The sequence below is a fragment of the Rattus rattus genome, chromosome 6 (assembly GCF_011064425.1).
Source record: "Rattus rattus isolate New Zealand chromosome 6, Rrattus_CSIRO_v1, whole genome shotgun sequence".
NCBI classification, from domain to species: domain Eukaryota; kingdom Metazoa; phylum Chordata; class Mammalia; order Rodentia; family Muridae; genus Rattus; species Rattus rattus.
The window spans coordinates 120,869,754-120,887,472 of NC_046159.1; the positions used below are offsets into that span (position 1 = coordinate 120,869,754).

The following is a 17,719-nucleotide window of genomic DNA, read 5'->3' on the forward strand; positions in this document are numbered from 1 at the left end:
TAGCTGCTGGGAGAGGGGAAGTCAGTTTCCTCTAACAGAATCATCAGCTCCTGGCCATTCGGCCAAGTTCCAAGAAGGACATACATTCTTGAGCATCATATTTTGGAACTGATATATCTGAGATCATAAACTGGAATTGATGGTTGAAAAAAGAAGAAACAAAAATGGTACAGGTTTGGGTGGGTAGGGAAATGGGGGGGAATCTGAAATGACTGGTAGGATGAATATGAACAAAACACACTATGAATGCTCCAAAGAATGAAATTTTTTAAGAAAAAGAAAAGACATAAGTTACAGTACATGACAGAAATAAATGTAAATAGATCCTAAGACATTGAAGAAGATAAAGATTAGTCTACAATGGCGGCTAAACTGGAGTATACATGCTAGGCTCAATTTATAGATGTTAACAAATCACAGAACATGTTACAAGTTGAGGAGCGAGAGTTACTTGAAGCAGATGAAGCAGAAGTGTAGAGCCTACTGAGGTCCTGAGCAACTAGTCGATAAGGACCAACACCATCTGAATACAGCATTGGCAAGGATAACATGAAAGTAGTACTTATCGAATAAATGGAAGGACCACAGCAGATGTGGAGACAGTCTGGAGAAAACAGCATAAAAAGTAATAATAATGCTAGTTAAAGTTGAAAGCATTGAAATTTGGTAACAAACTGAATGTGTCAGACAGTGGAAAAGAATACAGAGATATCTGCTAAAAGGCTAGACATTCTCCCTGGGAATCAGCTATTTCTCAAACTAACTCAATAGAAGATATTATTTATAATCAAATTAAAGGCTAACTTCAATAAATTATATATATATAACATATATAAGTTATGTACGAAACTTCTCTAAATAATCTAATAATAAAATATAAAGAACAAAATTACGTCAGTTACAGGAAAATGGAAGAACCTGGAGATGTTACTTAGCAAATTAAGCCAGTCTCAGAAAGATAATCATTTCATGTTTTATTTAGGAATTCTTGATTTTTATACAGACATAAAGTCATGTATAGATAGTAACAAGAAAATAGAAACAAAATTTTTTATCAGAATTAAGAGAATTATGGAGAAAGAATATGGTCAAAGGTTCATATCCCTATATGAACATGTCCTAATACAATGTATTATCAGTGTACAATGAAAAGCAGAGAACCTGAAAAGACGGAGGCATTTGATTGATTTTATAGTAAAATCTAGTATCACAGCAGACAAAAGTACACCCATCACATATTCCTCTCTTCACAAAACTGTAGCATCAGGCCTTTGTTTTGATCCAAATATGGCAAAGATTAGAATAAATTATGTTATCTCCTAAATAATATTATCCTAATTCCATTGACTTTATCTTGCAGCTTTGTCCAATCTCAGTTGGCCACAGTGTGCTTGCATGGTGATAACCCTAGGTCTATTTTCCTGTTCCATTAAGCTATACTATAAAGTCATGAATGCAAGGATAAATAGTCTTGAAATCGAGTAAAGTAATCCTCACTTTATTCTTCCTTTTCTCAGAATGTTCTCAAGTACTCTAGTTCATTTGCTTTTCCATATGTTTCAGAATAATATAATCTGTACTTACAAATTCTCTTGTTAAATAAATCCCAAAGCCTATATAAATTATTTATTTATATAAATAATTTTCAACTGATAAGCTTTCCTGAGTCCCTTCTTAAACATCCACCCACCTCTTTTAAAGCTTCTCTTGGCCATTTGGTTTTTAATTAATTTAGGGATATTCACCATATCTTCATATTTATCCTGCAATTTGCTACCGTCTTAGTAAATAACAACAGTAACTGTTTAAACAAAAAAAAAAAAACCTCAGTAAAAGGGATAGAGCATTTATAATACACACACATACACACAAGCTTTCAATACCTTAAAAATATTTTAGCATTCATGTAGTCATGAAGTTACATCCAGTATCATGGCCCACAAAAGTACACCCATCATAATCTCTTCACAAACATCCAGCTTCAGGCCTCTGTTTCTGTTCAGTTGATACAGTCTAGGTGTCTTAAGTTTGTTTTCTCTGCCATTTAAAGAATTAAAAGGCAGGGGGAAAAAAACCTGAAGCACAATAGGTAGCAGCAGAGAAATCTCAAGCACTGTAAACAGAACCAGCAGTTGAAGAAAAGTACTTATTGGGGGTTAGGAAACACACAGATGGCAGCAGACACAGAGAAAAAGTCCCTCTGCAAAGGGTGGTGGTGGTGGGCACTTCAAAGGGAGAAAGAGGCTAAATAAATTGTTAAAGGGCACACAGCTACAGCTAATAATTCTACCAGTAAAGAATCTAACTGATTTGATTCCAAGAATTAACCACGCTTATTTATTTGATTTGGGGGCACTAATAATCTTCAACAGTCTTATTTGGCCCTGTAGATACTCTCTCCCGGTTAAAATATGGCCTCCATTAGGTACCATGGTTTGTCTTTAATGCTGTGTCCTCTAAAGCCTAGTTCTGCACTGTAGGTGACTTTAGGTGAGTATGATTGTGGTGTGTGACTTTAAGCAGGTGACTCAGAGGTCAAGGCAAGAGAATCCAGAAAATATAGTATGCCTTTGCTGTATAGTAAACCTGAAACACACACACACACACTACAATTGTGGCAGGCTATACTTAATGATCCATATTTATTCAATTGATACATTTAGAAAGACTAGTCTTCCTGACTCCCCCAAACTATCTTTGAGAATCATTTTAGTGATTTCCTATAAAAACAAACAAATAAAAACATTCAAGTGAGTTCTCAGTGGTTCTCAACCTTCCTAATGCTGCAACACTTTAATAAAGTTCCTATATTATAACCCCCAACAAAAAATTATTTTGTTGCTACTTAACTGTAATTTTGCTACTGTTACGTGTCATAACATAAATATGTTTTCTGCTGATCTTAGGTGACCTGTGTGAAAAGGTTGCTTGACCTCACCAGAGGTTACAATCCACAGGTCGAGAACACTGTTGAAGCAAAAGTACATAAATAAATAATTAATTAAATAATTAAATAAATATCAAGAAAGAATGGTACCTGCCTAGTTTGCTTTTAAGACACTGAGATATTCTATTTTTTTTAACCAATCGACGTGTGTGTGTGTGTGTGTGTGTGTGTGTGTGTGTGTGTGTGTGTGTGTTTGTGTTCTGTCTAAGATAATAGGTGTGTCATCAACATTCTATCAATATGATATAGAAAAGTGGGACTGACCTTCAGCTGCCTTCACCTGAAGTTGTTGGTATTACTTGCTCTCTGGATATCTGAATCATCGTGTTCTTCCAAGGTTTCTGATTCTCTCTTCCCCCATATTCTCCTCTCATGAGTGACTTTTTGTACTAGGACATCTACGAGTTACAGCAGAAGAGTATTTTGAGAGTTGGGTTTCCAACTCTAAGCTGAGACCTCTGATGGCATGGAAGTCAAAGAATAGAAGCAAGAATGGGGTAATTACTCATCTCAGCCTTTTGGCAGCTTCTGGAAAGTCCCTGTGATATTCGTTCATGACATATTCTAGCAAAATTTCAAATAACAGTCCTTCTCACCCAGAAAACTGTTCATGGCGAGAAAAACTCAGCTGTACTTAGCTCCTTCGTGCATTCTTTGAAGTTCAAGAATGTAATTAAACTTTTTTTTTAAATGAAACAAAGTCCCTTAAAGCAATTGGAAGTATCATGGAGGAGCAGAGCGAAGCCATGGGCTTTCGTGAGGTGTGAGGCCATCAGGTTCCGGTGTGAAAGGCCAGCTCCTTCACATGCAGTAGGTAGGAGAAGGAAGGAAGTGGCAGTGAGCAGCTCTGCGCCTGCGCCAAAGGCCCCAGGCGCTTGCGCAAGGTCACCACTCTGGTAGTGCGCAGGCGCCCAAAGAACAGCTTTGGGACCATGGCGGCGGGCACGCTGAGGGGCTTGGCAGTGGCTGGTGGAGGCGAGAGCAGCGATAGTGAGGATGACGGCTGGGATATTGGGTATCTCGACCGGTCCTCTCAGGTAGTGGAAAAGGCAACTTCTGGACTGCACCCGTTTGGGGCCTCCCGTGGCTTTCGGAAGCTAGGCCCAGACGTGTGAACCCAGCTTTCCCCCTCGTGCCCAGCTCCCTAACTTTCTCCCAGAGTTTTGGATTCCGCGCGTTTCAGGTTATTAAGCAAACCAGCAAAATGCTCTGTTGTTTACGAACTGCGGTTTTCATCAGTTGCATCCTTTAGGCCGCAGATTTAGCTTCACCTGGATTTGGCTCATCGTTGCCCATTTTCTTTAAAGATAAATTTAGACACCTATTCGTCACGTACTTCATTTGCTGGCCAAAGCGGAACGACCCTATGTAGTTTTTTTTTTTTTTTTTTAATTAAAAAATGTTATTTCCTGATATAAATGAAAATATACATTAACGAGAAATTTAACTTCCTGTTCTTTTAGAAATTAAAAAGGTCTTTACCCGTTGAAGAGAAGAATGAAACATTCAAGAAAGCACTGACCACCGGAGATATTTCCTTAGTGAAGGAACTCCTGGATTCTGGTGAGAGTTAGAGAATCCAGTCAAGTGAATCGTTGATTAAGTTCATTAGAGCACCTTATTTTTTAAAGTTTGTGCCGTTTTTCCTAATGAATGTTAATATATCAGTGTGTTACTCATGTCTTAGTTGGCTTTTTGTGTTCCTGACCTCTTTTCTTCACCTACCTTCTCATTTGGAATGAGTCTAATAATTCCATTGGTTCTTGAACCTTTAAGAAGCCTGCCTCTGACTAATCTTACTCCCACCTTGATCATCTTTTTTAAATATTTACTTTTCTATAATATGCTTCTTAAGTCTTTCAGGTTCTATTTCCTTCTACATTGTGTTTTGGTGGACTAAGGCCTGAGTCGAATATTGGAATGGGTATCTGGATATTCTAGTTTCAGGGCCTGCTCGAGGAGGCCCATCCTGGAGGATGTTGTTTAAGCTTTCAGAATGTCAGTTCCTTTATGGAAAATACAGTTTTACCCTGAGTCCCATAATGCTTTCTAATAGATTAAGTAAAATTTATTTTTAAATTATATACACATATAAATTAAATTGTTGACTCTGATCATTGAAATTATCCAAGGGCTAACAAGTGTTACAGCTACAAGATACAAAATACACACACACACACACACACACACACACACACACACACACACACAAGGTTATGGAAAACAACTCTCTTCTATGCTAGAACAATATAGAGTTTAATGAAAATGCATCATTGCAAAACAGGATCAGGATTTGATTCCTAACCATGACATTTGATGGTTCTGTAATTTAAATAAGCTATTAAAGTTTAATAGCTTAAAGTTTTCAGTTTTCCCCTTTTTAAAAGGATAGCAGCACTATACTCAAGGTTGTTGAAACTAAAATAAGAAAAACATGTAAATGAAGGCTAAGAATAAAGTTTGTGTCAATATTAGCTTAAGATATATAAGCAATATGTAAGTCTTAGGTGTTATTTTTGTAACAAATGCAAAAGAAGAAGATCTGTCTCACTTCGTAAACAAATGCTGAACTTTGATATTCACCTGACAATGTTCAATAAGAGTTAAATAAGGAAATCTGAGGACTTGTAGTGAACATAATGATCATTAGGGAATAATAGGCAGACTTTTGATTCAGAAAAGAGAATTCATTCTCAGAGTAGTGGGACTAGGAATGTAATGGAGGAACGTGAAGTACTAGGGGTTAGTGCGAGGAGAGGTTTTCAGCCTCTTATAAAGAGTCAGCTGCTAAGTAAGTGGGTCAGCCATTTGAAATTTCTTTAATTATAATACATTTTAAAACTCATTTTAAAAAGCCAACTGTAAATGTATAGGTATAAGGAGAAAGGTCTTTTACTCTTTTGCTTCCACAAAGTAAGTATTAAATGTGATAATCAGTGAGAATTTTTGTACCAGAATTCAACATTTACTTCTCTTTTGTCATAAGTTTTACTTCTATCTTTGGTCACAGTTTTGCTAACAACTGCCAAAGAAAAGAAGACTAAGGAAATATGTTGTTCTAATCTCATCTTCTGATTATCACATCAGCTTACAGAGGAAAGATTGTTAGAAAAGACAAAACAGAAGCTCAAACATACAATTTAGTACTGCATTTCCCCAGTAATTACAATATACCTCATGACAGTTTAACTAAGACACATGGAAATTTGCCTGTATAGACTTCAGTGTGTTTAGTGCTTGAACAAGAAAAAAGTCAGCCCTTCAGAGCATTTCCTCAGTGACATGACTTATCATATCTACCACTTTGCTCTTGATATCATTAAAGGAAGCAGTTTATATGAATTTAATGGGTTTGGGTTCATTCTCTTATTGTATTTTTGTCCTTGTAACATAGCTTCTGTCCTTCTTAATCCTAGGTTAGCCCCCTTTTCTGTTTATTTTTCTGTTTGTGTTATATTGATAGGCCAGTATTTTTTGAGAAAATTCCTAATAATTCAAGGGATTTATAGCATCGATGAAAATTTGTATTGTCCTTTCTTGGCAGTTACTACCTGTCTCTGTCACATTCTAAACGTTATATCTATATAACTATCTGTATCTATATACAGATAATATATAATGTGTGTGGATGTTTTATCTGTCTGCATGTCTGTGTAGCACATGCATGCAGTCCCACAGAGGCTAGTAAAGGGTGTCACATTCCACAGAACTGGAGTTAAAGGCAGTTGTGAGCTGCTATATGGGTGCTAGGAATGGAACCAGGTAGGTTCTATGAAAGAGCAGAAGCCAGGGCTCATAACTCTTTAATCCCTCTCTCCAGCCCTGTCCCATCTAAAGAGCTAATTAAACTTTATTTTATATTCAAGGCCTGACATTTCATACCTCTCCTTATTCTAGCTCACTGCTTGTTACTCGTTCTTCTAAAGTAAAACTTGATGGTAATTTTCCGCTTGTTCTTTTTAATCACACCTCAAAGTAATTTTAAATTATGATAGTATCTTTGAATTTCCTTTTGTTTTCTTTCTGGTTCCTCTCTTATTAGTATTCTTGCTTTTATTTTTGTATTATATACTAATAGTTTCCTATTGGTTCCCTTGCCTTCTGTTTGGTTCTTAACAGTGGTATTTTGTGTTTATAATATAGATACAGGATCATATTGAACCTTGGATTACAAAGTGGAATCTGTATTTTTCAATAGAGCTTTATAGTCTAACCTAACTTCCAGTTTCATGATTTATTAGTTAGCCATGGGTTAAATTCCATGTTGGTAAGAAGTTAAGGATTCCTTGGAGGCACATGTAGCATTTGAAACCAGAGATGTGTGATATTTCCCAGGGATAATTTTGTCACTTAAAAGACATATGACCTCCACAAAATCTTCCCCAATACCACTATAGAAAATGATAGCATAGAAAATTCTTATATTACAGATGCTGTATTTATTATGTGGTAAATATTGATCATATTGGGTCTCATTGAACATAGTACCACCATGAAACTGAAAGTTGCAAATTGTATTAATTATCAATACATGTAGTTTTTGAAGCCTGTCTTAGGAAGAAACCTTGCTGAGACACCTATATGGTAGCTGAAAACCGTCTGTAACTCCACTGCAGTTCCTGAGTTCTGGTGCCCTCTTCCCACTCTGCACACCAGCGGTACATATACATTGATGCAGGCAAACAGACAAACATGTGTATTTAATTTATATATAATACACACACACAATTAAAAATAAGTATTTAAAACAAATGTTCTCTCCATCAACAGGCATTAATGTAGATTCCAGCTTCCGCTATGGATGGACCCCTCTTATGTATGCAGCTAGTGTGGCCAATGTAGAGCTGGTTCGGTTCCTTTTGGACAGGGGTGCTAATGCAAGCTTTGATAAGGGTAAGTAAGATGCTTGAGAAAATTTAACTGACAGTTTACTATGATTCTTTGATTTCCAAGCAACAATTATGCAAAGGAAAAAAATTTAAGCAAAAATATATGAGTTATATAGAGAGATGAAAACTCAAATTTAAATATACATGTTTTTAAAAACTACCTCTCCAAAAAATAGATTTGCAACCTCTATTTTTTGTTATCTTTATAGCAGGTTATATTAATATGTATTTTTTATTTTTGTTGGATATTTTATGTATTAACATTTCAAATGTTCTCCCCTTTGCCGATTTCCCTGTCTCTCTTCTCCCCTCCCCCTGCTTTCTATGAGGATGTCCCCCCCACCTCACTCCCAGTCATACCTCAACACCCTGGCATTCCCCTACACTGGGGAAACAAGCCTTCACAGGACCAAGGCTTCTCCTTCTATTGATGCCAGACAATGCCATCCTCTGCTACATATGCAGCTGGCGCCTGGGTCCCTCCATGTGTACTCATTGGTTCTTGGTTTGGTCCCTGGGAGCTCTGGGGAGGTCTGGTTGGTTGATATTGTTGTTCTTCCTATGGGGTTGCAAACCCCTTCAGCTCCTTCAGTTCTTTCTCTAGCTCCTCCTTTGGGGTCCCCATGCTCAGTCTGATGGTTAGCTACAAGCATCCTCATCTTGTAAGGAACTGGCAGAGCCTCTCAGGAGACACCCATATCAGGCTCCTGTCATCAGCAAGTACTTCTTGGCATCAGCAATAGTGACTGGGTTTTGTGGCTGCATATGGGATGGATCCCCAGGTGGGGCAATCTCTGGATGGCCTTTTCTTCAGTCTCTGTTCTATTCTTTGTCCCTGTATTTCTCCCATGAGTTATTTTGTTTCACCTTCTAAGATGGACTGAAGTATCCACATTTTGGTCTTTCTTCTTCTTAAGCTTCAATTCATATGGTCTGTGAGTTGTATCTTGGGTATTCTGAGCATTTGGGCTAATATCCGCTTATCAGTGAGTGCATACCATATGTGTTCTTTGGGGACTGGGTTAACTCACTCAGGATGATATTTTCTAGTTCCATCCATTTGCCTAAGAATTTCATCAAGTCATTGTTTTGAATAGCTGATTAGTTCTTCATTGTAGAAATGTACCACATTTTCTGTATCCATTCCTCTCTTGAAAGGTTCTTTCTAGCTTATGGCTGTTATAAATAAGGCTGCTATGAACATAGTGGAGCATGTGTCCTTGTTATGTGTTGAAGCATCTTTTGGGTATATGGCCAGGAGTGATATAGCTGGTAGCACACTATGTCCAATTTGCTGAGGTATCACCAGACTGATTTACAGAATGGTTGTACCAGCTTGCAATCCCACCAACAATGGAGAAGTGTTCCTCTTTCTTCACATCCTCTCCAGCATCTGCTGTCACCTGAGTTTTTGAACTTAGCCATTCTCACTGGTGTGAGGTGAAATCTCAGGGTTGTTTTGATTTGCATTTCCCTGATGACTAAAGATGTTAAACATTTCTTTAGGTGCTTGTCAGCCATTCGGTAGTCCTCAGTTGAGAATTCTTTGTTTAGCTTTGTACCCCATTTTTATTTGATTCTCTGAGTCTAACTTCCTGAGTTCTTTGTATATTTTGGATATAAGCCCTCTATAGGATGTAGGGTTGGTAAAGATCTTTTCCCAAACTATTGGTTCTCATTTTGTCCTATTGACAGTGTCCTTTGCCTTTCAAAAACTTTATGCTAGATGGTTTTTTTGTTTGTTTTTAAAGGAAAGGTCACTGGAAGCAATAGCAAAAAGCCAGTAACTTTGTGAAAAACTATTTGAAACTTGCTTTGTATACTTGAAAACAATGATATTGAATTTTTATAGATGGTTTATTAAGTTCTGTTTTTTCTTAATCAACAACTTCCACTTAGTTCTGTGAGTCCATTCTAAAAGGCAATGGTATGTATGTAAATTCATTTTCTTACATGGAAGCAGTGGTGACACTTCACTAAAATGTTTCTAATAGATTTGAATTCACTTCATTCATCATTTTGTTTAAGAATGAATTTTCACATTTGTAATCTGCATAAATGAAATACTTATAAAACTATTACTACAATGTTCTATATATTTTATAGACATTCATTCCTTAATTTCATGGTTAGATTTTGCTTTTTATTTTGTCACTTGAAAACATCACTTAATGAAAGCCATATTTATGAAGGAGAGTTTTGGAAGTATGTAAAATACTCTGTTCAAAAACAATCATGGTTTCCTTTTTTATTTAAAATCAACAGGGTTGGGCATTTAGCTCAGTGGTAGAGCGCTTGCCTAGCAAGCGCAAGGCCCTGGGTTCGGTCCCCAGCTCGGAAAAAAAAAAAAATCAGAGAAACACCTTTGTTGTATTTTCACAGGAGATACACAAATTTCTCTGAGTCTGTAAGATTCCCATTGGGTAGTGAGGCCTGGTATTAGTTTCATGTCTATAAATAACAAAATATTAAGGCATTATGGTAGTCACACTGTCTGTGATAAAACTATGTCTAGGATAATTTTGGTTTATTTGTATTGAGCCATTAGTGAAAATCATGGCTGTGATGTCCTATTTTATATTCCTGATACTTGAAAAGTTTGTATGCATGTGTGGTTTTATTTGTTTGTTTGTTTTGTCTTTAATTAGTCAATTAGTGATTTCCACCACTTTTAGAAAACAGGGTGAATGCACAGAGTAAAAATGACAAAAAATTCCACCCCCCTCCAAAAATAAATCCCATCCAAACAAAAAAAAAAAAGAACACACAGGGAGTGGAGGGACCAGAAAGGTGGCTCATAAGCAAAAGCCCTTGTTGCCAAGCCAAACCTGCTTGTGTGGGTTTAATCCCTGGAACACACATAATGGAAGAAGAGAACCAATTTCTAGGAGTTGTTTTCTGACCTCTGCATTATTACAATTTACAAGCAAAGTTCCTTGATTGTTAGAAGTGAAGTGAAACCAGAGATTATATCATTTTCTAAGCATAAATTCAGCAAGGCAAAATTTTATCTATAAAATCTTCACACGCATGCAATGTGGATGTCCAAATTTGTCATTGTGCCAAATCCCTTTCTATTCTCCTGAAGAAATGCCAGTGGATGAGAAAGTTACAATAGGAATTGAGCATTTAGAGGTACAAAAGCCCCTTTACCATGATGGTGAAATGTGCTGGGAGTGGTAGAGATGGGAGGAGACCGAGGATTTAAGAGTGCAGTACAGGCTTAGAATGGTGAAGAAGGCACTAGAGGAACTTCCTAATGTGTGGGGATTCTTTGCTTTTCCACTCATACAGACAAGTTAACCGTTTTGATAACTGCTTGCTCTGCTCGTGGCTCAGAGGAACAAGTCTTGAAGTGTGTAGAGTTACTACTTTCACGAAATGCGGATCCTAATGTTGCTTGTAGGTAAGAGCCTCTCCGTTTAAAATACTCTATCAACCTGTTAGACATTTGATAAAATGAATTTTTAAAGATCAGTAACATTGTTTGCTTTGTCAATCAGTGAATGAAATACGTCATAAAGTCGTAGTTTCATTGTATATGATTATCAAAAGGAGATAACATGAGGGTAAACTTCTGGTAAATTTGAAATTACAAAGAAACAGAACAGTAAACCTATTTCCTGTGAATCATAGTCTCACAAGAACATGGTATTGAGTGATAGTACAATAGTAATGTTTGTCAAGTGTTTTTCTCTATGTGAGTATTAAGAATTTGGGTCTGGCAAGATGGTTTGGAAATTAAGAGATGTATGTACCACAGCTCACAGAAACCTGGATCTTTAGTTCCAGGGAACTCTTTTCTGGACATTTTAGACACTTGCACTCACATCCACACCCACACACAATATGTATACGCATAACTAAAAACAATTTCTTAAGAAATTGTTATGTAAAAAAAAGAAATTGTTATGTATATACATAACTAAAAACAATAAAGTATTTCTTAAGAGAACTAAGTTTTATTTATACAAATACTAAGAAATACATAGAAGTATTTCTCTTTTCCTACACTCTGTCCATTGGTTAGGTGATTGTATGTATGAGATAGCACTATATACAAAGAGTAACTGGCTTCATTTTCTAGTCAGTTTTCCTACTAAATCTCTTTTTGTTTTAGCTAATCTTAAAAATGAAGAAAGTAGGAATTAGTATGCATAAAATAAATGACTAGTATCGATAGAACCATTCGTGGATTATTATTACAAATAGATACTATCCATTGCCTCAGATGGTGAGACAGTTATGCTAAACTCTGAAGTTCTCTTCCTAGTTTAGTTTGCTACCTCTGAGATAAAAGCAGCAGCCTCAGAAAGTACTGGCATGGCATTTCTAGATCTTTACTAAAACAGAAGGATTTTATCTCTTTGCAGTACTTCTCAAGCAAGATCTATTTTGCTTTCCATACCACCTTGGCAATCTCTAAAGATAGTTTTTATTGTTATATCTCAAAGATACTGTTAACATTTAATAGCTAGAAGTCAGGGATATCCAGTCAAATATCCTATAATTCATAGGTTATCACCACCAAGCAAAGGATTGCTAACCCCAAAATGTAAACAATAGTAATGTTAAAAACCTGATCTAGTGTTAAAAAGGTTAAGCCTTATCAACAGTAGTGGTGGGGGGGGGGGGTCGGTAGGGACATTCTCTTGGAGACAGGGGTGGGAGGGTGGGGATTTGGTTGGGGGAAGTTATGGGATGAGGAACTGGTAGGGCAGACCAGGAGGGTGGTAATGACTGAACTGTAAAAAAATAAAAGTAATAAAAAAAGTAAAGATTAAAAGAGTAGATATTAAACTATCTGCAAATATTTAGCACACCGCTTCATAGGAATATTTTTACTGTTTTAGAATATAACTCCTAAGTGTGCATTTTGGATCTGGTTGTACCTTGAAATTGAAACAAATGATTAAGACATGTAGTTGAATCAAATTCATGGGTGCTGTCATTTAGATTTGTACCTTTGGAAATGGCCTAAATGAGATTTACCTCTCTGGATTCACTGGAACACTGATTTTGCTATGTGTTCTTCAGTTTTTCTTTTTTGCTTTTTCATTTTTACTACTTTTTCACAAGAAATTATAGGTAGTAGCCAGGACATGGCAGTGCATCCCTGTCAGTCTTAGCTTGGTAGACTGTGAAGCAGGGGGACGATGAGTTCGTGGGTTACAGAAAGACTGTACCAACAGTAAGTGGGGAAGCTTTGTCCCCTACTGCCTAGCTTATAAGCATAACAAAGGAGGTGACAAGCCAGCAGGTGTGTGGACTCTTCTAGTCTACCTCTTTAAGAATTAGACGTCATCTTTCAAATATATAGGATAGACCTGAAATGACGTGTGTCATGTAAAAGGAAAACAGTCCCAGAACACAGGATAAATAGTGAGATATGGAGGGAACTGGACAGGAAAATCATTAACAATAAGGAAAAATTAAACCTATTTGAATATCAGAAGTTGTAGTTTCTTTGTAATATATACAAAATATACCAGAGACAAATGCATTAAGGAATTATTATTCAGATGTCCTAGAGAAAAACAAACATTTAGATGAATTTGCTTCAGTCTGATGACATATTCTCTTGATGAGCAGTTCTTCTGCTCATAAAAATTACTTCTTAGAACAATTAGAAGAGTTATACATAAAGCTGATAAATGACTAATTTTATTAAAGCTAAATAATCACCCAGATGCTTATTTTCTAGAAAGATTTCCCTTAAACAAAAATGAGATCTGTAGTCTTCTTTCATGAATAAAAGAAACCGCAAAGCCTTATGGGTCAGACTGTGAACAAAAGACTGAGCTGTCTGCTTTGATGTCTGAAGTGGCTTGGATGCCTGTACATTCTATGGAGACATCTCAAAATACAGTCTTAATTTGTTTATAAAATGGGGGGAGGGCCTGAAGAAAATAGGGAATTGAGTCATTTGTTAAAAGATTTTAGAGGTTTTGTAGACTTTTATAATAAAAAAGAATGACTTGAATCAATTCACTTGGTTAGTTTTGCTAAAGATAAGCAGAAAGCATAAAAATTAAGAGTAAAGGTTGAGTTTCCTACACTTTTATTTGCTAGAAGGAATTTCTGTAATATTTTTTAATTATGTAAAATTCACATGCAATAAATTATTTACATTTTAGTGTGTAATTGACTGACTGAAGCAGTAAGTGTTTTCGAAACTCTAAATCAGACATTTCTATTATTCCATAAAGTTTACTTGTACCTTTTCCTGTTAAAGTCCCTTCTTTTAGTAGCTAATGTGTCATCTGCTACTGTTTTCTACACCTATAATCATTTTATTCTATAAATGTTATATAAATAGAGTTGTATGATATTTTGTGTGACTTATTTCTTACCAAAGATAATGAATATTGCAGTTTCTGTGTTGTATATGTCAGTGATTTATTACTTGATATTCCATCCTATGAATATTTATATAATAATTTTTAAAAAGAATCATGATCTCTTTGTATTGTGGTTGTTTGTGGTGTGGTTGTTTGAATCATAAATGCCACCATAGTCTTGAGCATTTGAGTACTTGGCTTCCAGTTGGTGGCATTGCCTGTGGAGGCTTGGGAAGTGTAGCTTTGTTAGAGGAAGTAAGAGTGGACATAGAAAGGTTAAAGACTGGTGCCATTCCATTAGCTCTCTCTGCTTTGGGCAGTTCAAAGGTCTGAGACCTCAACTTCAGCTCTAGTCTCCATGCCAACTGCTCATTACCATTCTTCCTTGCCATGCCAAGCGTTCATCCCTTTGGAACCCTAAGCCAATTAAACCCTTCCTTCAATGAGTTAGTTGTTTTAGTCATTTGTTTTACTACTGCAATAGAAAAGAAACTTGCTGTAGAAAATATTTAATCTCAATTAAGGGATTTTGCCCTGCCTTTGTTCATTCAGTTCCCAGATAAAAGACACACAAGTTTTATTGTTATAATAAGCCTTAATCAACACTAGAGCTAGGCCGATATTGACACTCTGTGCTATTAGGATCTACTTCCCCATCAATAACTTGGAATTATAACTTGGTATGTTCTCTTTGAGCTGCTCTTAACTGCAGTTGGCCAGCCCTCATTGACATATATTCATAACTCACCCATGACTGCTACCTCTACTGTCCTCCTTTTCCTCCCCCTCTTATCTCCCCAGAGTCCAAGCCCAGGAACCTGAGAACCCTGTCTGTCTTTCTTCTGCCCAGCTATTGGCTATGGGTATCATTATTCACCAATCGGGTAACTTGGGCAGGGTTACATAGTGTCACTTGAGTATGTCATTTGGGTATTGTAGACTCTCCCTGGGAGCAACCAGGCCTTGGGGGCTAGTATTTAGCATAACCAATACAAGCAAAAGACCAAACTTCAACAGAAACTAATGCACTGGGAAAAATAGGTAATATAATAAAAATTTCTTGACTTAGAAATCGAAAGGGCAAAATATATATTAAATTACTATAAAGTTTTTTGCTGACTTTGAAAAGTGGGATTTAAAGCATTTTGAGACCAAGCTTGGGGGCATGGGCGATAAGAGCATTGCTGCCAGCATCGCATCTTTCTCCACCCCTACCTACGTGTAGACAAGAACCTTGGATGCTTCCTTTGGGTAGCACTGACTTATGCACACCTATATTTAACCTGCCTGCTTCTTAGGAGATCGTATGTGGTGCTCGTGGTTGCTGTGTGTACTACTGTAGAACGACTTGGTGTGCGTGCTAAGAGTTGTTACCACCAAGTGTTTGTGTTTGTTTTCATCTTCCTCTTCTGAAGCTAATATGGCTCATTGCTGCATTTCCTCTCCCTTCCTTTTCTCCCTCCTTCCTTCCTCTCTCACTCCCTCCTTTCTCCCCTCCTTTCTGTAGGATTCATTTTTTTAGACTATTTACAAAAAAAAAACCTTTGTATTATTTGATAAAGTTGAAATCAAGTTGATGATATGTAGTGAATAGAGCTCTTGTGGGTGACACGAAATTGAAGTGTTCTCCCTTCATTGTCTGCTGGAACTCTTTCTACTTTCAGGTATGTTCTGGGCACCAAGGGAGGGCTCTTAGGAACCTGGACTACCCCTCTCAGCGTCTCCTCTGTTTCATACATCCATGGACTCTAACCTGTTTCCAAAGTCGCATCCTCACTCGTTTGTTGCCCTGAGCTCTGATGCTTTCTTCACTCACCTGTTCAGTTGACATGGGAGAAAATTTTCCAACAGTTCTCTTACAAAGAAGCTAAAATTCAAAACAAGTATACCCTAGCCTTGTAGTGGGCCTTTTATTTTTTATCTAAAAACTGAAAATTTTATCACTTACAGGTAAACTTTTAATATCCAGGAATTTCTTGAGACAGGGTTTTACCATATAGCCCTGGCTGGCTAGAACTTGCTTTGTGAACCAGGCTAGCCTCAGCGTCACCGTGCCTCTGTAGTGCTAGTATGAAAGGCGTGTGTCGCCATGCCCGGCTGTAGTACAGTTCTTAATTGCTCCAATATTTTTGCCGCTGCTCCTTCTGCTGAATTTTTATGTAAGTAAATAACTAAGTGTTCAAATCTGGAGCTGGTAAGATGGCTGAACAGGTAGAAGTGCTTGCTCTGCAAACCTAATGACTGCTCCAGGAACCCACATAATGGTGGAAGGAGAGACTGTACCATTGCCACATGCCTGTTATTGGTACAGGCTTATCCACACTCAGGCACATATACACATTGCGTTAGTTCACCAAATCCCATTGACCTCAGTCCATTACTAAAATGGGAATTAATCAGATTTACTTTTCTGGTTTCCTTTTAAAATTGCAGTGCCACATTTTATAACTTATTATTCCCTGAAAATATTTCAAAGTCAAAATGTCTTTACTATGGTAAATATGGCACCTAGATGGATCACCACCATTGTATGTGCTTTGTGAGCTTTTCTCTGTTGGGGACATTTCTCGTGCCTCTTCTTAATGACCAGGTTACCAGTACAGATTTTAAAACTTACTGTGTGAATGATATGAGGTGTTCAATCATGTCAGTGAAAATGTGCTTATTCTAAAAGGTGCCTGGGACATTATCAGTTCTGGAATAATGGCATCTTAAATTTAGATTTTGGACTTCCTGGACCATTTTGGAGGTATGGATGTGAAGATTTGTTTTTCAACCTAGAAGAATCCATCCCTTGAATGCCAGCTTAATTTGTCTTAAGTATGATTTATCAATCCCTTTACCGCGTATATCCCAGGACAGTTAACTTAATTTTGATATTCAAAGCCATTTTCCCATTGACGTCTGTGAACTGGTAAAAGTCCTCAGCAAAAGCAAATACAAATGTCATCACTGGTGTTTGCTCTCTGGATCTCTGTTGAGTGATTCCTTGCTATCTTCGCTTTTAAGAAATTTAATTTTTTTAATACAGCCTTCATAGCTTTGGTACAAATTATTTAGCCTACCATGTCTACAAGGAGAAATTAACATCTTCTGATTTTAATTTGTTTTTATACTAATGACTATTTTAGTATTTATTCTCTTTTTCTCTATTTTCTTCATAAATTTCTTTTATACTTTTTCTCAAAAATATGAATTTAACATTTCATAAGGTTTCCATGTTGGTATAAAGAAATCTTCATTCTTTAATTACTTCCTCCATTTTTTTTTTTTTTTTTTGCCTTTCTTTTTTTGGGATTAATGGCGAAGAATTGACAACTTGAAAGTAATTTTTAAAATTAATGCTCTAAGACAGAAACCACAATTATGTTTTCCTTAAATGTTGTTGATTTAAATGCTTAGCAGGCAAAGATTTTCTCCCACTCTGTCGGCATTTTTCTCGCTGCTGATAGTTCCTGTGCTGTGCAAATACTTTGTCATTTCCTGGGTCCCACAGGCCTGCACAGCCTAGGCCTTTAACCACTTAGCCACCTTATCAGACA

At 36.8% G+C, this 17,719-nt stretch overlaps 1 protein-coding gene across 2 annotated transcripts in view; it reads left to right on the forward strand.

Moving 5' to 3' along the window:
• The first annotated feature begins 3,865 nt into the window (after window positions 1-3,865).
• Asz1 (ankyrin repeat, SAM and basic leucine zipper domain containing 1) overlaps window positions 3,866-17,719 on the forward strand; it is a 48,540-nt gene continuing 34,686 nt past the window's right edge. Inside the window, exons 1-4 of one of the 2 annotated variants that reach the window (XM_032905266.1) lie at window positions 3,866-3,984; window positions 4,411-4,510; window positions 7,718-7,840; window positions 11,131-11,242. In XM_032905266.1, coding sequence (XP_032761157.1) covers window positions 3,880-3,984; window positions 4,411-4,510; window positions 7,718-7,840; window positions 11,131-11,242 — 440 coding nt within the window. In that variant the 5' untranslated portion in view covers window positions 3,866-3,879. The remainder of the gene's footprint in view (window positions 3,985-4,410; window positions 4,511-7,717; window positions 7,841-11,130; window positions 11,243-17,719) is intronic. The other variant, XM_032905267.1, reaches the window with a different exon arrangement.